At 43.3% G+C, this 26,781-nt stretch overlaps 1 protein-coding gene across 1 annotated transcript in view; it reads right to left on the bottom strand.

The window, feature by feature from the left end:
• The window catches only part of LOC122815567 (protein mono-ADP-ribosyltransferase PARP12-like), a 991,743-nt gene that overhangs the window by 536,131 nt on the left and 428,831 nt on the right, over positions 1–26,781 (bottom strand). The window contains exon 6 of the mRNA XM_044088173.1: positions 19,083–19,251. Coding sequence (XP_043944108.1) covers positions 19,083–19,251 — 169 coding nt within the window. The remainder of the gene's footprint in view (positions 1–19,082; positions 19,252–26,781) is intronic.

The following is a 26,781-nucleotide window of genomic DNA, read 5'->3' as shown; positions in this document are numbered from 1 at the left end:
GGCTTGTAGTAGTGTGGGTAGAGTGAGTCCTATAGCTTATGTACAGTGATCTCTGAAGGTGTTTTGTACTCTAAAACAGCCACAAAGTGAATACTCAGAGTTCAGTTCACAATTGTTTTATTTCTTTTGTTAGCTTAGTCAGAGTGAGCAAGCAGAATGTCAGCAGAGGAGTATGGAAAGCTGAAAAGGAGCCAGCTAGTGGAGATGTGCCAGGGTAGGGGACTGGTGCATGGAAACCTGACTAAGGCAGACCTGATTGCAGCCTTGGTTACAGCTGCATCAGAAAACAGCATTCAAGAGGACAATCAGACTGGCAGTGGAGATACAATATCCTTGGAGAATGGACAGCTCAACCTTTCTGCAGTGGACAATCTAGATGGAGCTAAAGAGACTTGAATTGGAGGCCAAGCATTTGGAGATAGAAGCCAAAGAAAAGGAGCATCAGAGGAGGCATGAGAGGGGAAATGCTGACTCTTCACCAGAGTCATGGAGGTAATGGGGAAGGGAGTAACTGGACCCCAGAAGCACAACAGGTCAGTAAATTTCTTCTGCAATTTAAAGAGGGGGACAGTTTTGATAGTTTCAGTCATATGTTTGAGAGGGTATACAAAGAGTAGAGTGTTGACCAAAGGCTCTGGGTATGGTTCCTGACCCCCTTACTCCATGGGAAAGCTGTAACGTTTTTGTCAAAAATGCCTAATACTGTCTGTTTTGATTATACGGCTGTAAAAATGTATTTTAGAATGTTTTAAGCTAACATCTGAAATGTACAGGAAAAAGTTTGTGAGTATAGACACAAGGCAGATGAAAGTGTGTGTGAATATGTTTCTGAACTGAGCACTTATTTTCATAACTGGGTGAGTGGATGTCAGGTCACCACTTTCGAAGGGCTGGCAGACCTTTTGGTGAGGGAACAAGCCCTTAGCACTTTGCCTGAGGACATGAAGATCTGGTTAGCTGATAGACAATGTGCTACTTCAGATGAGTTGAGAAAGAAGGGAGACCTATACCTGGCCAGCAGGGCAGCCCTGCACAGGAAGGGGACCCCCAATACTGCTCATGGGCCTAAAGGAACCCATGATGGGCAGCACAGACTGCCACAACAGAATCTGCAGTAGCAGGGGAAGTCACTAGTCCAGGTACACGTCCAACAGCTAGGGTTAAATGTTATGAATGCAACCAGAGGGGCCATGTGGCATACAGGTGTTCACAGAGGCAAGGTGGGGAACCAAAGGTGAGGAGCCAGTAAGTGGGAAAGACAAAATGCCAATAGTAGGTTGTCTTGGGACACCAAGGGTACCAAACTACTACCAGAGGCTATATCCTATTGTAGTGAATGGCAAGGAGGCCATTGCCAAGAGAGACACAGCCTCTGATATAACCATTGTAAAGCCTGCAATGGTTACAGAGGAGCATTACTCGCCTAGGCAGTCTACTCCAGTCAGGGCTTTAGGAGGGATACCATTCCAAATACCTTTGGCTAGGGTTCACCTTGACTGGGAGAGTGGAAAAGAAAGCTAACAAGTAGGTGTGTTTGAGGATATACCTGCAGATGTCCTAGTAGGGAATGATTTTGATAGTGCAGTACCCTGTGCTTGTGCAGTTACATGCAGTCAGGCTTGGATACAACCATGTGGATCTGATAGCCTAGGGGAGACCCAGACAGACTGCATACTTGCAGCCAAGATTGGTGAGGTGGTTACTTCAGGGAGGGAGCTACTCTGTAGCAGTGAAACTGAAGGTGAGCCACATCTGCTTGTGGGTACTGATGTTCCCTTAGACAGAGTGACTGCAAAGGTAGAGGTGAGTAGTAGTACCCAGGCTGACAGTGAGGCACCACTGTCAGAGGATGCCAGACTTCCTGTGGAAGGGGAGCTGGGAAGGGTTACAAGAAGAGAGTTGAGACAGGCTCAGCTCTCAGACCCTACATTACAAGGCCTGAAGCAGGCAGCTAGGGAGGCACCTGATTCTCAAGGAAAGGGGGGATTTGCATACTGGGACAAAGGGTTACTATACAGAGAGTGGACCCCTGAGGGAGGGCTAGAAGGTGAGAGAGTACAGCAGTTGATAGTGCCTAGAGCCTATGGTCTGGTGCTTCTAGCCAAAGCCCATGATATTCCCTTTTCAGGTCATATGGGCTTAAAACATACAAAGGGGCATATTATGCAGAACTTCTGTTGGCCTGGAATTTCCAAAGATGTAACAGGGTACTGCAGGACCTGTGAGCAGTGCCAAAAGGTAGGCAAGGCAGGAGACAAGTTGAGAGCTCCTTTGATGCCTTTGCATGTGATCGAGGAGCCATTCCAGAGGGTATCTATGGATATTGTGGGTTCTCTGAGTACCCCAAGTTCCACAGGGAAAAAGTATATCCTAGTGGTAGTGGATTATGCTATACAATACCCTGAAGCAGTGGATTTGTCCTCCATTGAGGCAGAGAAGGTGACAAATGCTTTGTTAGAGATTTTCAGCAGGGTGGGTTTCCCAAAAGAAATACTGTCTGACAGAGGTGCCAATTTCATGTCCGACCTGATGGCTTGTCTGTGGAAGTTCTGTGGGGTGAAGCACATGAAGACTACCCCCTAACATCCTCAGACTAATAATCTTGTTGAGAGGTTAAACTCTACAATCAAGTCCATGCTACGGGCATTTGCAGATCAGTTGAAGAGGGAGTGGGACAATTATTTGCCCCATCTGTTGTTTGCTTACAGAGAGGTTCCCCAGGAATCCACAGGTTTTTCACCCTTTGAGTTGCTGTATGGGCATAGGGTTAGGGGACCTCTAGATTTAATTTGAGATGAGTGGGAAGGTGAGAGTGAGACTCACAAGGAGTCTGTTGTGGCATATGTCCTAAACCTCAGGACAAGGCTCAGGGAACTCATGGGCTTGGCCCAGGAGAACCTGGTAGAAGCACGACAACAGAAAAAAGGTGTGGTATGACAGGAATGCTCGAGCTAGAGAGTATGCTGTGGGGCAGCAGGTAATAGTTCTCATTCCTGTCAGACTCAACAAGCTGCAAGAAGCTCGGGAGGGACCCTACAAGGTGGTAAGAAAGGTAAGTGATGTTACCTACACGATGGAACTGCTAGGCAGATGGCAGGAACACAAATTGTACCATGTTAACATGATGAAACCTTACCATGATAGGGAGGCCCTTGTGCTGATCATTTGCAGTGGATTGCAGGAGGAGTCTGAGGGAGATCTGGGGACTGATTTCCTCAGTGAGGCTCGGGCTGACACCTCAGTGGAACAGGTAGCAATGTCCCAACAGCTATCTCCTACCCAAGTTTGAGAAATCCAAGCAGTGTTTCAGGAATTTGGGGACATGTTCACTGGGAAACCAGGGTGCACCCACCTGGTGCAGCACAAGGTGGCTACAGGACCCCAAAGGCCTATGAGGCAGGCCCCTTATAGGGTATGTGAGAGTGTCAGACAGACTCTGAGGGAGGAAGTACAGGAGATGTTGGAACTAGGGGTGATTCAAGAGTCCAACAGTCCTTGGGCCACCCCAGTAGTGCTGGTGCCAAAGAAGGATGGCAGCACCAGGTTCTGTGTGGACTACAGGAAATTAAATTGTCACACAGAGTCGGATGCTTACCCCATGCCTAGGACAGATGAGGCCCTAGAGCAGCTGGGTGGGGCTAAGTGTCTTACAACTATTGATTTTACCAAGGGATACTGGCAGGTGCCCTTGACTCCCAGTGCTAGAGAGAAGTCAGCCTTTGTGACTCCTTTTGGCTTGTATGAGTCCACAAAGATGGCCTTTGGGATGAAGAATGCCCCAGCGACTTTCCAGAGGCTGGTAGATAATATCCTAGCAGGAGCAGGAGGCTTAGCCCTTGCGTACATACATGATATTGCCATCTACAGCCATTCCTGGCCAGAGCACCTTCAGCATGTCAGAGAGGTGCTGGGCAGACTTCAGAGGGCAGGGTTGACCATTAAGCCGAGCAAATGTCAGGTGGGTATGGCAGAGGTCTCCTACCTAAGACATAAAGTGGGGAATGGTAAGATAAGGCCAGAACCTGGCAAAGTGGAAGCCATTCAGGCATGGCCTGCACCTGTTACTAAAAAGCAGGTGACGGCATTTTTAGGGACAGTAGGGTACTACAGAAAGTTCGTTCCCAGCTATAGTACCATAGCTGCTCCCCTCACAGACCTGACAAGGAAGAACAGGCCAGATAAGGTAGTGTGGACCCCAGCATGTGAGCAGGCATTCCAGATGCTTAAAGAAGCTTTTTGAGGACCCCTTGTGTTAGCCAGTCCAGATTACAGCAAATAATTTGTTGTGCAAGTGGATGCTTCGAACCATGGGGTGGGGGCTGTACTTAGCCAGATTTCATAAGAGGGGGAAGAGCACCCAGTGGTTTATCTCAGTCATAGGCTCCAACCCAGGGAGGAATGCCATGCAGCTGTAGAACAGGAATGTCTAACCATAGTGTGGGCATTGCAGAAACTTCAGCCTAATCTGTATGGAAGGAAATTCACTGTTATGACAGATCACAACCCCCTAACATGGTTAAACAGAGCCAGCCAGCAAAATGCCAAGTTGCTAAGATGGAGCATAGGGTTGCAAGCATATGATATGTCAGTGCAGCACTGCAGTGGGAGTAGCAATGCCAATGCAGATGGGCTCTCAAGACAGGGAATGGGGGAAATACACTCAGATAGACCTAACCCTCTCAAGTGGCGTTTTTCAAGGGTCACTTGAAAAATTAGCTTGAGTTCTCCGGGGGGGGGGGTTAATATGTGATGCCCATGCCCTGGCCCAGCAATCAAGGAGCCTCAATCCTCACTACTAACACCAGAGAGGGTGTCTCATATACGAGAAAAGGATGACAAATACACAGAGTAAAGTGCAATTTCCCTTAAGAGCACACAGAGATCACAGTCAGTCTGGGGCTGGTTGTTCCTTGGCTCTCCAGATCCCCAATAACACTCCACAATGGCACAGCTATAGGGTCCAGATCTCAGCCTAGCTGGCAAGCTAACCTCCAGTACCCTTTCTGTTCAACCAGTGCTTCATGTCCCTGCCCAAGTAGCTGACACACACACACACACACACACACACACACACACACACACACACACACACACTTTGAGATAAGTATTTATACAACTTCACAGACACTCCTAGGAAAGGCTAACACAGATTCTCCAGCTGTGCTGCTATACCCAGACTATACGGTAGTAATTCCTGCCACCACCAGCTTATAATTATCAGCTACACAAAGGCCCTTAAAAGGGTGTCCAATTATTACTGTGAATATTATTATCCAATTGGTAAGTGTGACTAAATAGTCTTAAGGGATATTAGAGTGGCTTTGTACAATAAACACTATAAATATGCAATGTACTCTAAAGCTTAACTTATCTCTACATAAACCAGCCACAGTTGAAATGAGTTTAAAAATATTTAATTGTTTGTCTTTTCGGCTTTTCCCGGTTAGGGCCAGTGGAACTCCGGTCCGCTAATGGTAGCGGTAGTGTTGTTGCCAGCCCAACGCCCAACCTTCAACAAAGGCACACCCATTCACGCATGTCTTTTGAACTCCACTAGACTGTGGGGAGGACATGCAGACTCCACACAGAAGGCACTCCAGCCGAGAATCGAACAGGAGAACCTCTTGCTGTGAGGCAAGAGCGCTACTGCTGCACCACCGTGACTTTTTAAAAATATTTAATAATAAATACTAAAAACACAAGACAATACTACTACACCACAGTGCTATTCAAGAGTTCAGAGATCACACAGAAACTTAAAATAATTCAGTAGTACAGTTCTGACATAACAAAAAAGCAGTTAGTCTAATTTTTATAGTCCTAGCTATTTCTACAAGAAAACACACTTCTAAAATAACTTACTTAAGACAACAGGCAGTGCTGTAGGTTGGATATCAAGACAAAAATGTTCACAGTCTCTCTCTCAGCAACAGTTTTTAAAATCACTAACAAACATTTCTGCTGGGCCCTCCCAGATTACATCATTCTCAGTTAGTTCCCATTACATAATTTCTTTGACACTTAGCCTGGAGTTCCAAGGCCCACAGGTTACATTATTTAACAATCTAACACCTGCTCAGGAAGCTACAACAATAAAAGACATTTCACATGTACACGCTAGTAATTATTTCTTAAGTTAAAACGATAGAAAGAATGTGTTCAGCTAGCCTCTTCGGCACCACTATCTATATTAAAGGACAGATTTGAAATAATTTTAACTTCAAAATAAATATTTGAAATGCTTGACTTAGTTTTCCTTACAGCAGATGGCAATGTTGCTACAATCTTGAAGTTCAACATTTTACAGTGTTTTCTTTCATTTTTGAAACAAGCCTGTATTTTACATTTATATTTACAAATGCCAGAATTATGTATCAAATTTTATTTGGCTAGACTGGCAGCCTTCACCCATCTCTACCCAATCTTCACACCACATGCCTTAAGGTTTGCATTCCAATCCTCTATCATTTACTGAAGTACCTATTCAAAGTCTGCTTTTAATGCCACATTGTCTAGATACAGTAGTTTGTTCATCTTTCCCCACCTACCTGTATTATTTGTTTTGGTTCCCTTCCCCCCCTTGCTTCATACTTTGCAGTCTCTACCTAGTGCTTCCAAATGCATTGCCAGGTCTACCAGCTCCTCCTTCAATCTCCTGGACTATTACCACTTCCAGGATGCAGCCGGCATAGAACCTAAAGGTGTTGGGGCAAGGGGAGTTACAGCAAATTCTCCATAAGGGGGAGGGATTTCTTTATGATTTACCCTCTTCCCCCTCCTCCCTAAACTATGTTCATCCCAGAAGCCATCCAAGGGCTACTCATCTCTTTATGGAATACACCTCCCCTCAGGGAGTACCTAGACAAATGTCTCTAGTCCCCATTAGGCACACTCAACCCACCCTACAAGTGCCTCAGATGCCCAAGCCGCTAATCAAACCAAGGGCACTTGGGATGCAGTTAGAACTTTATCCCTCCAGACTACAGCACTGTATTTCTGACCTGTATAAACAATCACAATACAATAACAAAAAAGAAGATATGTACATAAAACAGAGATAAATGGGTAAAAAGGAATGAGCAGATGTGTAAATGGAAAGGAATGTTAGGAGAAACATCTAAAAATGTTCATACTTCAGGATATAAGGGAATAAATCTTATATTTCTAAAGAGAAACTGAATTCCTTATTAAAACACAGGTAATTAATCTCATGCATGGATAATACTTTAATAAGAAAAGCTTTAACACATTCTCTTCATTGATAAAAATGAGAATGTAATTAGAGCAAAACAAGGAGATGGGATAATTTTTAAAAAATCTTGATAAAAATGAGAATGTAATTAGAGCAAAACAAGGAGATGGGATAATTTTTAAAAAATCTCATATAAAGGGTGCACAGCCTTTCTACTGCACTTATGTTACACTAATGTTAGTACAAGAATATGACTCAATATATGAATCAAGCTGTTTGATGCAGGGGCACAGCTCTGTGACCTCCTGATTTTCAGACAGTAAAACAGAAGAAAGAGCAAGATGGACCAGTTACAGTAGATCTGTATTGCCTGTTTCCTTCTGGTTCAACCTGTGGGTTACCACATCTGATGTAGGCCAACTTCCAAAATTTTCAGCTTTCCAAGCTCTGCCTCCTCAAGCCATAACACTCTACTGCACCACAGCTATGTCAGCTCTAGATTGCCCCATCATCCTATATAAACTGTTGGACCCAGCCCCAAAAGGGGGGGGAAAACAAGGAACTAAAGACCTCAAGAAAAGAAGAGAAGCAGTCTCCCTGACTCAACCATCTCTTAAATAAAAAGATAGCCATGAAGGCAGGAACAAGAGAGGGGGGAAAGTTGAACCAGTCTGAAACAGACAACACGGATCTTTTGTTATGGTGAGCACATACCTTTCGTATCCAGTATTGTGTTTTCTTTCTGTGTTCAACCTGTAGGACACAGTCACCAGAAACATAACACCCTCAACTAGAAATCCAATTTGTAGTGGACATGAACATGTGATGACCCACCCAATTTGCAGATACACAAATGTCATCTAAAACAACTGAAGCAACCATCGTTCTAGTAGAATGACTTTTGGCTTTGTGACGCAAAGATTTTCCCTTCAAACCATACCCAAAGTAAATAAAATTAGATAGCCATTTGGAAAAAGTATCTTTTGATACAGTTGCACCAAACTGAGACATTGAAAGAGAGACAAATAACTGATTACATTTTCTAAAGGACTTTATTCTGTCTAACTAAAACCTCAATTCCCTATGGACATCAAAACAATGCAGCAGATATTCACTCCTACTGGAAAAATCTGGGGGAAAACACTGGCAGATGAACTGACTCATTTAAATTATTCTCTGACACTACCTTTAGCAGAAAGGCATGATCTGGTTTAAGGGATACTTTGTTCCAGTAAAAACTAAATAAAGAGGGAAAGGAGAGAGGATCTGCAGCTCTGACACATGTTTGGCAGAAGTAATGGCCACTACAATAACAATGTCAAATCAACAGTAGTAGAGGGCTGAAAAGGAGGCACTGCCAGCACCTGGACTGTGAAAGGTAAGTTCCAATGTGGGAAAGGATCTCAGACAGGAGGATGAAGTAAAAGAGTTTCTTTTAGATCTTAAAGGCAGCCAACAGCATATTATCACTAAAAATGTGAAAATTGGATATACTTGCCAATTACACTTTAATAGTCGAGTAACTAGACCCAGAATTAAATGAATCAGTGAGAAAGTCCAGGACAGACTCCAATGGTACTGAAAAAGGAACCAAACCCTGAGAGATAGCCCAAAAGGCAAAGCACTTCCACTTACTAACAAACACCTTATGAGTAGACATCATTTGGGAAGAAGGTAATTTGTGTATGACTCTGCCTGACAGCTTGGGAATTCTGGCCAAAGAAGGAATTAGAGAAACCAAGCAGTTAACCTGAGCATCCAAACGCTGGGCAGATATAGGCCTGTTGAGTGAGAAATATTTAGAATGGGATCCAGGACCCAAGGAGGATACCTCAGGAAAGGCCAAAGAAAGGGAAACCACACCTAGTCAGGCCAAAAGGGAGCAATTAGTATTATAGTCGCTCTGCAATGGGCTGCTTTCTGAAGAAACATTATTATTAATGGGGTCAGAGAATATTTATATAGAAGACCTGGGGACCAAACATACAGGATAGCATCCCTGGGTAACTGTTTCTAAGGGGAAACTAAGGCATAATAACTTCTGCACTTGGTGTTCAACAGGGAAGTGGCAGGCTACAACACAGAGTGCCCCAGCACTGAAAAATCCAAGCAGCAACCCTTGGATTTAGAGACCACTTGTTCAGGAAGAAGAACGTTCCTCCTTAAACTGTCTTCTAAGATGTTGGATCTCCCTGGGATGTGTGTTGAAATTAGAAACCAGCCATTGGCAGACTCTTGTGGCCTCCTGAAGAAGCGGGTAAGAATGGGTTCTCCCCTGTTTGGTCAAGTACCAGATCACCAACATATTGTCTGTGTGGACAGAAATCAGACCCCTGGGAAGAATGTCCTGAAAAGCCTGAACATGGGGAGAACCACTCTCATCTCCAAGATAATGTTGTACAGGCTGGCCTTGTTAGCACATTAGGTCCCCTGGATAGTTCTCTTGAAATACCCCACCTAAGAAGAAAGCTATCTGTTGTGATCACAGCCTGAGGAGGGGGAAGCACAAATGGCTTCCCGGTGGCAACCAAGTGAGTCACCAATCATCACTTGAGCTTATCTCGACACTGTTCAGAAAAATGGGAAAGTCCACTAGATAGATGACTTAAGTACAACCACTGTACCACCAGCATTCAGTGCAGGGCCCTCATGTGATTCCTGGCCAAGGGAACCAAAAAGATAGCAGCGAGCATGTAGCCCAAGAGCCTGAAAATGAGATATGCTGCAGGCTTTCTGTAAGAAATGAAGGAACCTGCCAGACCCTGAAGGTTAGATAATCTGGAAGTTTGGCAGTCTGGGAAACTGTGTCTAAATGGCTACCTATAAACTCCAAGGTTAGAACTGAATGCATTTTTGACAGCTGACTGTGATCCCCAGGGAACTGCACAGCTGAAGTAAGGTGTCCCTGGCCCTGACTACATAGGTTCATAGGTTCATAGGTTCATATTAGGCTATCTGCCCTAGGGCATTTATAAGCCTAGCCAGAGTGTGTTTGGCTTTTGCCACCCATTTTAAATTAATTTTGCTATGCCTTTTTTTGAGGTTAGTATACTGTGCCTCTGTCTAACAGTGACACAGAAGTGAAAGCCGGGGTAAACCTACGATCTCCCATCCACTCATCAAGATTCCTCTTGAAGAGAGTCAATGTGGGACTCTGCCTAACCTGGACTGGGATTTTATTCCAGAGTGAAGGGAGCCTCTGGGTTATGAATCTGTCCCTCCAGCATGTCCTATTTATTTCAGTGCTGAGGTTCAAGTCTCTCGAGCATGTAGCTCGATGGGATTTGGATTTTCTGAGGTGCAGCATGTCCATTAATTCCAGGTTGGACATGGCTTTATACATCAGGCACAGATCGCCTCTGAGCAGGTGGTATGCCACTGAGTAGAGCTGGAGTTTCTTTAACCAGGCAGCATATGGCATCTGTTTGAGCCCTTTGATCCTCTTGGTGAGGTACTTTTGGGGTCTTTCCAGTTGCTGCAGGTGTCTGGTAAGGTACATCCCAAAAGGGGCATTGTACTCAATTATGGGCCTGATGAGGGATGAGTAAAGAGGTACGATGACCTACCCTGATCTAGATGTGAATCCCTTCATGATTAAGTGGGCTATATAAAATGTTTTTCTAACCACTTTGGCCACGTGGTTGTCAAATGAGAGATTGCTATCAACTTGGGTCCCCAGGTCCCTAATGACTTCTTCTGTACTTAATGGATTACCACCTATGTGGTAATTTGTGGGCACTTTGTTTTTGCCAAAGGGGATGACTATACACTTTTTGGCGTTTAGCTTGAGGCCATGGCTCTGGCACCAGTTGTCTGTTTCTATGAGGCCCTTTTGGAGGATGCTTGTGTCGGCTGGAGAGTTGATTATGGCGCCCAGTTTGTAGTCATCTGTGAACTTGGTCAGCCACAGTCCTTCCATGTTGGCCTGTACCGCCGAGAAATATATACCGAACAAGAGGTCCCAGGACTGAGCCTTGTGGGACGCCACTTGTAACTGGTTTGGAGTCTGACATGGCTCCAGCAATTCTAACCATGTGGGTTCTGTCCTTGAGCCAGTTTGCAACCCATCTAGTGACATAGGGGTTTATATTTAAGCTGGTGAGCTTATCTATAATGCCCGAGTGGGGTATTGTATCGAAGGCTTTTGCGAGGTCCAGGTAGGCTGTGTGGACCACCTTCCCCTTGTCAATGGCCTTGCTGACTGTTTCAAAGAAATCGACCAGGTTTAAGAGGCAGGATCTGCCCTTAACAAAGCCAAACTGGATAGGATCCAGTGTCTGTAGGTCCCCAATATCTTTATTTATGATCCTTTCCATAGCTTTGCAGACCAAGCTAGTCAGGCTTATGGGGCGATAGTTTCCAGGATCCGTTGAGGCACCACCTTTGTGGAGAGGGACCACTGTTGCTGTACGCCACTCTTTGGGTACATATCCTGTAGTAAGGCTAAGATTAAACAGTAGTTTTATGTTTGGGTTTAGCTCTTCTTGGAGTTCATGTAGGACGCAGCCCAGGACACCATCTGGTCTCATTGATGGTGTGTTTTTTGCTTTGGAGAGGGCGGCTCTTACCTGAGCATCTGAGATGTCAGGGGGGCAGCACTCTGTTGGGATAGATATTTGCCCTTTTGGTGGGGAGAGGGGGGAGAAGTTTGCACTGAACCTGTCAGCTAGGATGTTGGCAATGTCTGTGGGCTTGGTGTATTTTTTGTCATTTTGGACTAATTCTGAGCATATCTGGGAATTCCCACCCAGGTTCCTAACATAACTAAAGAAAGCCTTTTGATTATCCTTAGTGTCCTGTGCAATTTTTCTCTCGAAGCTGGCCTTAGACGATTTTATGAGTGCCCATAGTTTTTTGCTAATACTGATCAGAGATGCCTTCCCTTTTTGGTATTTTGCTCTATCATGTAGTAGCTTCCTCCTTCTATTGTATAGTTTGTTTATGGCTGGGGTCCACCAGACAGGACGTCTGCCTTTGGAGGATTGGGTCTTGGTTTTATTTGGGATTGCATGATCCATGCATTCCTGAAGGTGTTCATAGAATGCGTTTATAAAGGATTCTGCGGTATGGGCCGTATTTTCCACAGGCCCGGGGGCTTTGAAGGATTTTGCCTCGGTTTTGAGGCATGTGAAATTTGCTTTAGAGAAGTTTTTCACTGTGGTTTTCTGGGCAGGGGGTGGGGTCGGGATGTGAATATTCAGTGAGATTAGTTTATGGTCTGATCTTACCAGTGAGGGATACACTTCTGGTCTGGAGCATAGTGTCCCCATGTTGGTGATGATCAGGTCCAGTATGTTTTCCCCTCTTGTGGGAGTGGTAACAAGTTGTTCCATAGCATTTGAGTTTATAAATTCTAGGAACCTTTGGGCTAGGGTGTTGGAGCTAGAGTAATGCTCCCAGTCTATGTTTGGGTAGTTGAAGTCGCCCAATATAATGGTGTTTGGAGAGACCTTCATATTTTCCAGTATTCTCAGGAAGACCAAGTGGGGTTTCTGTGTTTGGGAGGGTGGTCTGTAGCAGGCTATAAACTGGAAGGCAGTTTTACCCACAGTTAGTTGCACATGGATAGTCTCTGATGCTTTGTGCTGTGCCACCAACCTGGAGGTGTGGGTATCTTTGACGAATATTGATACTCCCCCTCCTTTTGTGGTTCTGTCCAAGTTTTGGGGCCAAAAAGCATGGTATGAGGTATAACATGGTAGTGCTGGGGGTGCTCTCGGGAGCCTTGAACCAGGTTTCTGTTACTGCACAGATATTGATGTTCTCCATGCTAAGGAGAGTTTCGAGTGCATGCATCTTGAGGTTTAGACTTCTGGCGTTGAGTAGCATTACTCTTAGTTTCTTATCCCTTGTGATACCTATGGAGGTGGGTTTGTCTTTTGAGCCTTGCCTAAAAAAGGCACTATGGGGGTAGCAAGAGCCTTTGCCAATATCCGAAAGCCCAGGGGTGACAGGTGCAAGCCGTCCCTAGCGAAGCATCGTGGCTTGTCGAGCATGTCATCCAAGGCTGACAGGCATTGGATCCCCTTTGAATGACACCAACACTTAAGCCAATTGTTGAAATTGATTATCTTGTCTTCATATTGTGGCATCATTCTTGGTGAGGGTAAGATGCTGCTCAAGGTCAGGGTCATACCGGCCTGGGCTACATTCTCAGAAAGCTCCTCTATGTCTCTTTTCATGTAGTCCAGGGAGGTACATCTCAGGTCATTCACACCAGCATGGACAATGACTGAGTTATATTTGTACTTGCCTTGGAGTGACCTGAGTGCTTGTGATATGTGGCGGATCCTAGTGCCCGACAGGCAGCTCACCGTGACCTTCTCCTTGTTCAGCCTGGTGAGCGGGACGTCAGTGTGCCTGACGATAGAGTCACCTATTACAAGTGTATCAGGTGTGTTGTTTAGCCTTAAGGGCTGTGACTGTTTGGCACACTGGCTTTGTGAGCTATGTGTTGCACGTGTTTTGTTTTGGGGTAGCATTCTCTTGTAGGGGCAGTTAGGAGCCAATCATCCAGGTAGGGAAAGAGATGGAACCCGTGCAACCTGAGCCAGGCTGCTATTACTGCCATACACTTGGTGAACACCCAGGAGGCAGTGGAGAGACTGACTGGCAGCTGTCTGAATTATTAATGACCAGCCCCCAGCCAGAACTGCAGAAATCTCCTGGACCACCTCACAATCTTTACAAGATGGTAAGGCTTCTTTGAGATTGATCAAGCACATCGATTCATCCTTCCTCAACATAGGCAAAATAGACTATACTGTGACCATCCAGAACTTGGTCTGCTTCACAAACTTATTTAACTTGCTCAAACTTACTCAAATCCAGGACTGGCCTGAGGACTTTTTTTTTTTTTTTAAACCAAATAAAATAAGAAAAACATCTGCAGAACAATGGAAAAAGCAGGGTCCAGCTGAAATATGTACACTTGTTTAATAACAGTCTCCATGGACTATTTTTTTAAAAAAGAAAGAATTGTTATTGCAGATTACGTTTCAAGCTGATAGTTTGCCAGGATTAAATGAACGTACTTCCATAATACCTTTACTAAAGTTAAAAGCATTAGAAAGAAGGAAATTAGAATGTTAAAGTATTTGAGCGGAATATATGTATTGTATTTTGATTACTGCATTTTATTCCCAGTATTTTATCATTTAATTTTATTGTATAGCATTTAGGATGATTCATTAATGGGGGGAATTTTTATGTTATTTAAGGGCATCACAGTTTTAAACATAAGAACATGTAATAGGAAGGAGGGAATGGACCAATCAGGAACAAGCTGCTAATATTTAAACAAGGGTTTGTGATCATTTTAATGTCTGATGAAGTTTAGCAATTGTGTTAAATGAAAGCGCTTACAATATTTTGTGGATTCTGTGTATTTTAGACTTATTAAACAAGTGTACATATTTCAGCTGGAGCCTGCTTTTTCATTTTTCTGCAGCCGTTTTTCTTATATTATCTGGTTTGGCATTGTCGTGATTTTTGTGGTCTACTGGGTTTTTTTAAACCAAAAAGAACCTTGAGCAGACCCTGGATTCTTGTTTGTCTGGTGGGACCTCTTGGATGACTCGATTGGATACCAGCTTCTGAATTTTGATGGTTGCTACTCTTCTCTGATGGAGCAGACTGTCTGGAAGCTATTTAGGAGTCATACTTGGAACTTGTAAAAATGGAAATGAATAGCCTCTGGATATGACTCAACACCCAAGCATCTGTGGTAAAATAGCCTCTCAAACTTGGAGGTGTAAACCCTATTGACACAATACCTTCAGAGCAGGACAGTTAGGCAAACTTACAGGGTCACTGAAAATGTCTCCTAGAGAAACCACCATAGAAGCCCTGGTTCTGCATACCACACCTGTCATGACAGCAGAGTCCTTTGTGGTTGCCCCCCTCCCCCCACCAGGGGAGGACGATCAGAAGGATCCTCTTGAAAGGACTGCTAACATCTCCAGAAAAAGAGATGTTTTCTCCCTTCTGTTTCCCAGAAAAGGTCCACCAAATGCAGTGTTAAAAAGGACACCTTAAACCAGTCCGCAAAGTCACACAACTTCATCCAAGCATGGTGGCTCACAGGGATGCTGGTGGCAGCTGCCTGGGAAGGGCCATCAGCTGTGCTGGAAAGGAGACACATGGACACTTTACAGATGGATTGGAGGGTGGACAGCTGAGTCTTCAGAGTCTTCTGGGAGTCCGGTGTCTGCTGCGTCTTTATTGCTCTTGACACTTCTGACACAAAGTCCCACTGAAGCCTGGTCAGCTGACATAGACATTTTAACAACCTCAGCACAAATGTGTCTGAGGTGAAGGTGTGCTTCCCTAAGTGGTTCAATGCCAGTGACTCTCTATTCATGGATGGACCGAGAACTCTCCTCCAGAATGTCCTTCTTAGTGGCTGCCACCACCATGACTGCATCTATGGCTGAACCCTTACTCCAGTGTTGATGATCTTTGGGGGGGAGGTGAGGCTCTTGTAGGGTTTTTGGGATATGTTCCACCATACTGGGCTCCTTTCATGCCATCTAGGACACCAGGTCAATAAGTGCATCCAGAGGGGGAACAACCCAGGACATGGATGGGCCCATCCTGATGGCCTCCAAAAATACAGACTCCTCTGGAGAAAGGGCTTAGGCATTCCAACCCCAACACTGACAAAGGCACTCAAATGACTGGCGGAAAAGGCATCTTTATTGGAGGATTTGGGGAACCCTTCCTTCGCCTTCCTCAAGGTTAGTGTCTTCAGTGACAGGCTCCTTAGTCAAACCCAAAGGCTTTGTCTTGCACTGCCTCTAACCAGACACTTCCCATTCCACAGACTCCATGTGGGAAATGGAAAATGTCAGGGGCCCTACAGGAAGGACAGACTGGAAATCACCTGGGTTGCTGGAGTAAAAAACCTAGGTAGGGGTTGGAGTCAAAATCAGCCCAGCTGTCAGATCTGATCCTAAGAAGTGGAAGACTACTGGCTCTGAAAACCTCAGATCCATAGAGCCCGAGGGAGGAAACCAAGGTACAGGACCCGAAGCTTTGGGGTGAGTTTCTAGACCGATGAATGCGGACTAACTCCATCTGTGCTTGTAAAAAGAACTACATTAACCGCTATAATTTTGAAGTCTTCATGCTCCCAACATATCAAGATTAATGAATCAAAGAAGCCACAGAGGAGAGATTGGAAGACTGCCAACCAGACAATGGATCCAACTTATGGATCACAGCCAGAGAAACTTGGATCCGAGGTAGAGTCAAGAAGGACTATGGTGAAAACAGAGCCCTCCTTGCCAGGAAAGGGCTCAGCATGCTAATGGCAGGAGAAGGGCCCTTGCCAGTAGCTGGAGCCGAAGGAGACCAACTCTGAGATAATGGAGCCAAAGGAGATTGGCTCCAGTGTAAGGGAGCCAAAGCAGACTGGCTCTGAGACACCAACCCCGAAGGTGATGGACTCCAAGGTGTCACAGCTTCAGTCACCAGAGGATTCAAGAGTTTTGGGACGTTCAGATCTGGCAAGCCAGACACAGCCACAGAGGGGACCAACCACTTACAATCTCCCTTGAAGACTTTACGGTCCTTAGCACCCTGTTTCTGACCCACCCTTTGCTGAAGCATAGTCACCCAAAGAAAGGAGACCTTTCAGCATCAGCTTATCCCTCCACTCATTAATGCCCTTGCAAATAGCACAAGGAGACTCAAGATGAGCAGTTCCAAGGCAACAGATGCACCACTCATGGGCATCCACAGATGAAAGCTTACGCCCACAAGAAATGCACTTTTTAAAACCCTTATCCATTAACCCTACCTAACCTACATATATCTAAACTAACCCTGGCACACATAATAAACACCACAAGAAAAGCTCTAAAGGCTGAAAAACCATCTGCTAAGAATAGAAACACTAAACCTATCACTATCACTACATAAATGCAAACTCTGACTGGTTAAGTACCCCAAATAAAAAAAAAAAAAACAGAATATTAAGCACTCTCAAAAAATCACTACTAGAAACTGCTACAGTGAATAGAGCATACTACTGAGCTGCTGTCTGGAATGGCTGCAAACTAGATCTGAGGTAGCGCTGGTGAAGCGGGAGTTATGGGTAAAGATGGCAGAGCTTGGTAAGCTGAAATCTTTGGATGTTGGCTGGCTTTGTAACTGAGATGGATCCGACAACCTATATGGAAAAGCTAACATCAGATTAAATGTTCTTTAAATGATGATGCAAGACCATGGAAAAGATAAACTGATATGTTGGGCCATAAATTCTGAAAACTGACAAACTACATTTGTAACTACATATTTTAGTCAGTATCTTGTAATATTTCCAGGACAGATGCAATGTTTCAATGCAGTTGTTCACATTACTTAATGAATATAGTATCTTCATATTATTAGCAGCAATAATGACATTTGTCTCGACTCTGACCCTCCAATAATTAGTGTGTTAAAAATATTTTAATACAGATGAAAGCAAACATCTCCATTGTATGCCTCATGTGTACTGTTTACCAAACATATTTTAATTATGGCACTGCACTCTACATAAAAAGTAAGTGAGTAGTCAGTATGAAAATGTGCTTATTAATTCTGCTCAGAATACATTTTATTCTGAGCATCATTCAAATGAAATGGAATTTGCACAAGTTATAATTCCAGCCATTCTGCTTCCCTTTAAAATGCATACATAAGTAGCATGAATATTATATTTTAAAAGAGCTGAACTAGAACTCACAGCAGTTGAATAAAGTCATTCATCTCTGACTTTGCGTCTTTCGTTTCCTGCAGCATGTACTCTAGCAGCTCTATAAACTATGATCTGTCACACAAACAGCAGCTTCACTGCCAGTAATAACCAGCAGTAATGCTCATCAATTAAGGCTACTAAAGAGAGAGAGCGAGCAAGGCAAAACAACACTCCAATGGCTTATTCCTTTTCTCCAAGAAAAGATCTAGAGTCTTTTTTTGCCACTGTGCAGTCCTGAAAGCCATCAGCACATAGGATGGCCACTGTGTGATGACACACAGTTTGCTAAAATCACAGCTGGTCAATGTATGTCACTGCATGTGGAATTTCCCTTTCCTTGTGGTTCAGTAATCTCCAAGTGATTTCATATGTGAAGTAGATGTAAAGCAAAACCCTTGCATCGGATGGGGTGGTCAGGCCCACTCCCCATAGAAATTAATTGAAAATATGCTCTGAACATGCGTCTTCAATTTGAAAACAGACTTCAAATGACAGGTCCATGAATGAATGCCTTACATTCATACAGTCCTCTAAACTACATCATGGGGAGGCAAGAAGAAGATGCAGCTAATAATGAGGCCATCATTCAATAATAAGGCACCTTTGTAAGGCCTGAAAAAAGCAGTTAACTGCTTTAGTAATATATCATGTCCTACATTATCAAATGAGTCAAGCCAATGATGCTATCAAAGTTTCTACGAGGATACTGTCTTACCTCTAGGTACCTCACTGCAGACGTGTTTACAATTCAGAAAGACTTTTGAAGTGTCTTAATAATGATACAGAAATGTTAATTCTGCTGCTATAAATACATATTTATAATGCTACATTTAAAAATCTTCCAGTTTCAGCACTATCTGCAGTGGCCGTCATAACAAAAAGAGCATGCAGAAAGCCAGATCACGATAACCAAGTGAACATGAAGATTATTTTTTTAAAATGCTTGCCACGACACTCATATCCACTCACCAGGAAGCACTTTGCACATGTAAACCAGCAAATGTACATTTTCTGTAAGATTTCACCCTTAAGAATATCCTCAGTACATATACCTTTTTCCCCTCAAATCCTTATTTCATAAAATGAGAATATAAAATAAAACGTAATGACGTCTAAAACAATTTAGAAAAAGAAACATGCAATTACCTGATTGCCATATTCAGCCCAGATGTTATATTCATCTTTCCAGTACCAGATCCAAACTGTTGTTAAGATGACATGTGGAGGTTTAGTGACAGAGGATGGAGTAGATAAACGCCTAACTTGATTATAATCACAAATCATCTTCTGAAAATCAATACATTGTAATCCAGCACTGTAATACAAAAAAAAATTACCAGGATATTTTTCTGGGATATCTATTCTACAAAAACTCTGCTTTGGTACATAATTGCACAAAAGCAAAATTAACTTTTAAATTACTTCCAACGAGCATGAATCAATCATGTTTTTAACCACTCTGTACGGGAAATAGGATTTTAACTCATCCATCCCAGACTGGAAAAAAATAGTCATGGAATAAAATTTTCAAATACAACCTTTCTATAAAAAAGTGAACAGCCAAGACTGGACAAGTAAATTAGTTGTGAAGGAACAATAACACTACAACTACTGCAGATGCCTTTTGCAATTGTCACTGAGTATGAAAAGCATCTTTTCAAAAGAGGTCAAGGAATGGGAAATTTGTCTTTCCATATGAAGCAGCAACTTATCATCCACTTCAGATTAATTTTTTTTTCGTATTTATGTTGTTTTCAGCCTCTTGACATATGCAGCTGTTGTAGGGTTGCCACCTTTTCAAATGCCCAAAGTGGGACATTTTTGGTACAAACGTCAGATTTTGCAAGGCAAAACATACCAATGGCCAGTAAAAAGGACAGAACTTCACTTTTTTGCCTAAATAAAAGCTTATTCTTGTAGCATTTTAGTTGCTTATTCTGTTTCTTATAACATTTAGGTGTTTTAGATACAGAATAACTGTTTTATGCAACTATTACATAAAATATAGGAAATACTTTTGTCCTAAAATCTCAGGACATTTGCCATTTTTTCGATTTCTTTGCAGGACACAACTGCCCAAAGAGGGACTGTCCCTCGCAAAGTGGGACAGGTGGTACCTTTAGCAGCTGGGACATGGAACGCTATAAGAAACCATCTGATAAATTAAATTAAAAAAAAAAACAGAGGTAGAACCTTCCCTGTGGCATAGGAGCTCAGTAGATATATTTCCGCCTTAACAGAAATTTCTACTCAGCATGCCTCTCAACTTCTTAGTGCAAGAAATCTGGACAAAGCCTGTCAAAATGGGGGGACAATGGCCCAAAAATAGGGACATGCTTTAAATATTGCTCTTATAAACTTAGAAAGTTACTAGAGTAACAGGGTTTGTTTTAGCATACATTTTCTGAAAGATATGAGGTCTGAAACTGAAATGTATGTCATTATTTACTGACATAAATCCTCAGATCATCCCAGTGATTTACCAGAAAATACAAATTTTATGAGGAAAAGACCAAAAATATGAGCCATAAATCTGGACATTCTACGAAAATCTGGGCAGTTGAGAGGTATGCTACTCAGACAAACATGAATGAGCCAAGATAAGGAAGGCAAAGCTGAAGTAATAAACAAATGCTAGTCTGCTTTTGGTGAGGAGGGAGAGGATTTTCATGGTTGGTAGTTTATTAGAAGAATGCTGATGGAAACCATCACAAATTACATTCGCCAGCAGTTTCTACAACAGAGGGAAATAAATCTGATTATGCAGAAATGAAGTACAGATTCAGGTTCTTCCAAATCATACGTGGAGTATGTAAGGGTGGAGGTGAAAATATCCAAGATAAAGGTTAAAAAAGAAATTGACAAAATTGTGCCATGGTTATCTGCCCCTCAAAGCCATTAGCTTAACAAATTTAATAAATTTGGTGTTTGGATCCTGTGTTTTTGTTGTTTTCATCAGCTTCCAGCTTGCTGTTTCTACCTGCCTATTTTGTTGCTTTGCCATTAGCCTAACAACTCTGCATGGATCCAAAACTTTTAAAATCATGTGCTTTGGGGAAGACAGCAAGTAACTCACACATAAACTTGTGTGCCAGAAGATTTGAACATGCATATGCAGAGAAAGGCACACACACACACACACACACACACACACACACACACACACACACACACACACACACACACACACACACACGAAAAACGTAGGCTTTTACATTTATTCTCCGGGGAACAGCAAAAGAGTTTATGTGGAGCTACAGTGGAAATGTTGCTGCATTAGTAACTGTCCCACTTCTAAAAGGCCTTCTCTTTCATATTTATTACACTGGGCATAACTTACAACATTAGTTTAAAACACAGGCTATGTAGCACTTCTGGAAAACAATCATTGTTCCACGTATGTGGCCTCAAGAAATTGGAAATCTTTGGGCAGGGTACAGAACATTTCCTATGTCTGTTAAAGAAGAAACAATTCACAGTTTAATTAACAGAATATTGTTCTACAATGTAGGTTTCACTTATTCGTGTAATTATTTGTTTACTTGTTGCTGCAAAACTTGATCCTAACATGAGAAAATACAAAACTCAACCCATTGTTGCAGAAAGATAAAGCCCTAACAATGCCCCATGTAAGCTGTGTTTGAGTAGATGCACAGGTGCTGGAGGGACCAGGTTCAGTGAATGGTAAGTGAGTGGATGATGCTGGCTCATTCAGCCTGGGCAGAAGTAACCAGCATGGTTCTCTGCATTGGCAAGACCTAAAGGAATGCGCACGTATTGCCAAGTACAGCCTAGTATGCCTGCTCGTGAAGCAGTGTGCTGATTGGATGGTAGGTTGTACATGCTCTGAAGTACCTATGAACCTCCTGAAGGCAATGATCACTGAGCTCACAAATTGCTAAGAGGGTGGGGTACAGCAGTCTGCTGACTGGTCTGTTTGATAACATCTGATTCTCAACTCCACCAGGGAAATCTCATACCACAAGAGGAACTAATGGGTAAACTGGATGCACAAAAGGGAGAAATTGACTAGATCCTGTGGACTAGGAAATAAAATTTGAAAAAGTACAACAAAGAAGAGCAATGCTACAAAACAGACAGCAGCAGTAAATTGGAACATGAATAACTATGACAAAAAACGAATGCTGTGTACTTAACAAAAGCAAGTCAAGTGATCTGTATGAAAAAGCTGTCCTCTGTAACTGAAAGGACTGATGCTGCAAGCATTAGGACTAAAAGGGAGATAAAGTGCTTCCCTCATGCTTCCGATCAGACTACTTCTCTTCATCTGTTCTGGTTATAGTGCATAACTAAAAGAAGAAGTCGAAAAAGGGAAAGTAGGAGAAGAGACTCCAGACCACAAAAACAAAGGAGGGAATAAAGGGGTATGTTACAGATGGACATTCCTCTTACACAGCTGGTAAAATGCAGATCATTCATATTTGATAAGATGATGTCCAACCACACAGAGTTCCTAGAAAGCCCTCTTAGGCAGTTACTTTGAAGGGAACATATCATGGACAATTGCCCCAAAGGAAGATCTGAACCTGAAAACAATATCAGGCTTCCACAGTCTCACAAAGGTGTTGGGAGAAGACCATGTGGCAGTTGCACAAATGTTAAGAGTGGCATTACTGAAAAAGACGACAGAAGCAGTAACATTAGTAAAATAAGCCCTAGAGAGTTGCAGGTAAGAGCCCTCCATGTCTAAAGAGACAAAACTCAATACAAGTGGTTAATCTCCTAGAAAGGGTGAACTTAGATGCTTCCTTACCCATATAGACTCTGCAAAGGACATAAATAGTTGGTCATTTTTGTGAAAATTTTGGTCCCCTTCCCATAGAATTTAAGTTGTCACTTAACTTCCTTACAATGGATAAAAAATGATTCACAATTAGAATGCTAGGCAAAGAAAAATGTTAATAGACTTGTTAAAATTAAAGTCTGTAGCTACTTTTGGCTTTAAAATCAGTTGTTCTAAAAACTAATCTGTTCTTGTGGAATGGTAAACATAAAAAATTAAAAGAAATAGCCTGCAGGACAAAAACTCTTTTGGCAGAAATAATGACCAATAAAAACAACAGCTATTTGACTAGTTTGTTTAATTCCTGCAGGAGGGCAACCTCTTTGCAATATAAAGTAATATTATCTGTATTACATCATCATTATTACCAGTATTACTATATATATTGACATTTTCCTTTTATTGACCTTGTTCATAGGTTCATAGGTAGGTACTAGGCTATCTGCTCGAAGGCATTTATAAGCCTAGCTGGAATGTGTTGGCTTTCACCGCCCCCTTACATTAGTTCCCTGTGCCTCTGTCCTGCAGAGCCATTGAAGTGATCCCTGAGGTAAACTTTCTGTTTCCCATCCACTCATCAAGGTTTCTCTTGAAGAGGGTTAGTGAGGAGCTCTGCCTAATGTAGATTGGAATCTTGTTCCAGAGCATGGGAAGTCTTTGGGACAGTAATCTATCCCTCCAGCATGTCCTATTTATTGTTGTGGTGAGGTTTAGATCCTTGGAGCGTGTGGCTCGAGGGGATATGGTTTTCTTTAGGTGGAGCATGTCCATTAATTCTGTGTTGGACATGGCCTTGTATGTCAGGCAGAGATCACATCTGAGTAGGCGGTATGCAACCGAGTACAGCTGGAGTTTCTTCAGTCGAGCTGCATATGGCATCTGCTTGAGGCCAATGATCCTCTTGGAGAGGTACTTCTGTGGTCTTTCCAGTTGTTGCAGGTGTCTTGTAAGGTACATCCCAAATGGGGCATCTATGATGGGTCTGATGAGTGATGCGTAGATGGGCCCAGTGACCTCTTTTGATCTGGATGTAAACCCTTTTGTGATTAGGTGGGCCAGATAGAAGGATTTTCTAACCACTTTAGCAATGTGATTATCAAAGGAGAGGTTACTATCTACTTGGGTCCCCAGATCCCTTATTATGTCTTCCATATTTAGGGGGCTACCACTTACGTGGTAGTTTGTGGGTACTTTGTTTTTTCCAAAGGGGATGACTATGCACTTTTTGGCATTTAGCTTGAGGCTATGATTTTGACATCAGGTATCTGTCTCAATGAGACCCTTTTGGAGGATGTCTGTGTCAGCCGGAGAGTCAATTATAGCCCCTAGTTTGCAGTCGTCTGTGAACTTGGTCAGCCATAGTCCTCCTGTGCTTGCCTGTACCTTTGAGAAGTATATGCCAAACAGCAGGGGTCCTAGGACTGAGCCCTGAGGAATGCCACTTGTAACCGGTTTAGAGTCAGACCTAGCTCCTGCAACTCTTATCATGTGGGTTCTGTCCGTGAGCCAGTTGGCAACCCATCTTATGACGTAGGGATTTATGTTCAAGCTGGTGAGCTTGTCTATAACACCTGAGTGAGAAATGGTGTTGAAGGCCTTTGTGAGGTATAGGTAGGCTGTGTGGACCACCTTATCCTCGTCTATAGCCTTGGTAACTGTCTCAAAGAAGTCCACCAGGTTTAGGAGGCATGATCTGCCCTTAACAAAGCCGAACTGGGTAGGGTCCAGTGTTTGGAGGTTTCCAATGTCTCTGTTAATGAGATCCATGATGATGAGCTCCATAGCTTTGCAGACCAAGCTAGACAGGCTTATAGGGCAATAGTTCCCGGGGTCCGTTGTGGCTCCACCTTTGTGGAGCAGAATAACCATTGCTGTGCACTACTCTGTTGGCATGTAGCCTTTGAAGAAGCTGAGTTTAAACAGTGTGTTTAGGTGAGGGGTTAGTTCATCTTTGAGCTCATGTAGGATGAAGCCCAGGACACCATCCGGTCCCATTGATGCTGTGTTTTTGAGTTTGGAGAGGGCTGTTTTAACCTGAGTATCTGTGATTTCAGGGGCACTACATTCTTCTGGTATAGTTATGAGCCCTTTTGGAGGTTAGAGGGGGGTGAAGTTTGCACTGAACCTGTCAGCCAGGATGTTGGCTATATCGGTCAGTTCAGTGTATTTTATGCCATTCTACACTCCGAGCAGATCTGAGAATTGCCACTTAGATTCTTGACATAGCTAAAGAATGCCTTGTGGTTATCTTTGGAGTCCATGGCAATTTTTCTTTCGAAGCTAGCCTAGGATGATTTTATGAGGGAACATAGTTTCTTGTTGACACTGATCAGGGATGTCTTCCCTTCTTGGGATTTTACTCTTCTCTGTACTGGTTTCCTCCTTCTGTTGTATAGCTTGTTTATGGCAGGGGTTCACCAGACTGGTTTCCTTTTCTTGGAGGAGTGAGTCTTGGTTTTGTTAGGGATAGCATGATCCATGCATTCTTGTAGGTGCCCTTAGAGTGCATTAGTAAAGGATTTTGCAGCTTGGACAGCGTTATCCTTTAGCATGGGAGCTTTGAAACTTCCCACCTCGGTCTTAATTAACGTGAAGTTTGCTTTTGAAAAGTTTTTCACAGTGGTTTCTTTGACCAGGGGTGGTGGCGGAATGTGGATATCCAGAGTGATTAGTTTATGGTCACATCTAACCAGTGAGGGGTTGACCACCAGTGTGGAACACCGGTCGCCCATGTTGGTGATGTCCAGGTCCAATATGTTGTCACCTCTGGTGGGGATGTTGACTAGTCGATCCAGGGTGTTTGAGTTTATAAATTCTAGGAAATGTTGGGCAAGGGAGTTTGTACTTGAGTAGTTCTCCCAGTTAGTGTTTGAGTAAATGAAATCACCCAATATCAGGGTGTTTGGTAGGACCTTTATGTTTCCCAGTGTTTCCAGGAATGCGGAGTGGGGGTCCTGGGACATGGTGGGTGATCTGTAGCAAGCTATAATTTGAATAGCAGTTTTTCCTATTGTTAGTTGCACGTGGATGATCTCTGAAGCATCGTGCTATGCCCTAACCTGAAAGTGTGGGTATCCTTGATGAATATGGATACTCCCCTGCGTTTTGTATTTCGATCAGGGTTTTGTGGCCGAAATGTATGGTATGAGTTGTAGCCTGGTAGTTCTGGGGTGCTCTCTGGAGCCTTAAACCAGGTTTCTGTTACTACACATATATCGATTTTCTCCATACTGAGGAGTGCCTCGAGTGTGTGCATTTTGAGGTTTAGACTTCTGGCATTGAGTAGCATTACCCTCAGTTTTTAGTTACTTGTGCTACTGACAGCGGTGGGTTTGTCTTTTGAGCCTTGCCTAAAAAAGGCACTATGGGGGTGGCAAGATCCTTGGCCATTATCCGAAAGACTAAGGCTGACAGGTGCAAGCCGTCTCTAGCGAAGCAGCATGGCTTGTCGAGCATGTCATCCCAGGCTGACAGACACTGGATCCCCTGTGAATGACACCAGAAGCTTAGCCAGTTGTTGAAACTGATCATTTTTTTCTCTATACTGTGTTATCATTCTTGGTGAGGGCAGGATGCTACTCAGGGTCAGGGTCATACCGGCCTGGGCTACGTGATCAGAGAGCTCCTCCATGTCTCTTTTCATGTAGTCTAGGGAGGTATGGCTCAGGTCATTCACACCAACATTGACAATGACAGAGTCATATTTGTACTTGTTCTGGAATGACCTGAGTGCTTCTGTTATGTGGTGGATCCTGGCACCCAACAGGCAGCTAACAGTAACCTTCTCCTTGTTCAGCCAAGTGAGTGGGACGTCAGTGTGCCAGAATATAAAGTCACCTATTACTAGTGTGTTGGGTGTGTTATTTTGCCTTAAGGGCTGTGATTGTGTGGCACACTGGTTTTGTGAAGTATGTGTTTCATGGTTTGTGTTAGGGGAGTGGAGGTTGCTTGGATGTCTGCTTTGGAGGTCTCTGCTGCTTTTGCACATTTTTATTTAGAGCCTCTGAGTATGTTTTCATGTATTTATGTGTGTTTTTTGCC

This window comes from Protopterus annectens, chromosome 11.part0, assembly GCF_019279795.1.
Source record: "Protopterus annectens isolate FY-2018-M chromosome 11.part0, PAN1.0, whole genome shotgun sequence".
Classification (NCBI taxonomy): domain Eukaryota; kingdom Metazoa; phylum Chordata; order Ceratodontiformes; family Protopteridae; genus Protopterus; species Protopterus annectens.
Note: the sequence above shows the minus strand (reverse complement) of the source record. Positions and strands in the feature narration are given on the sequence as shown.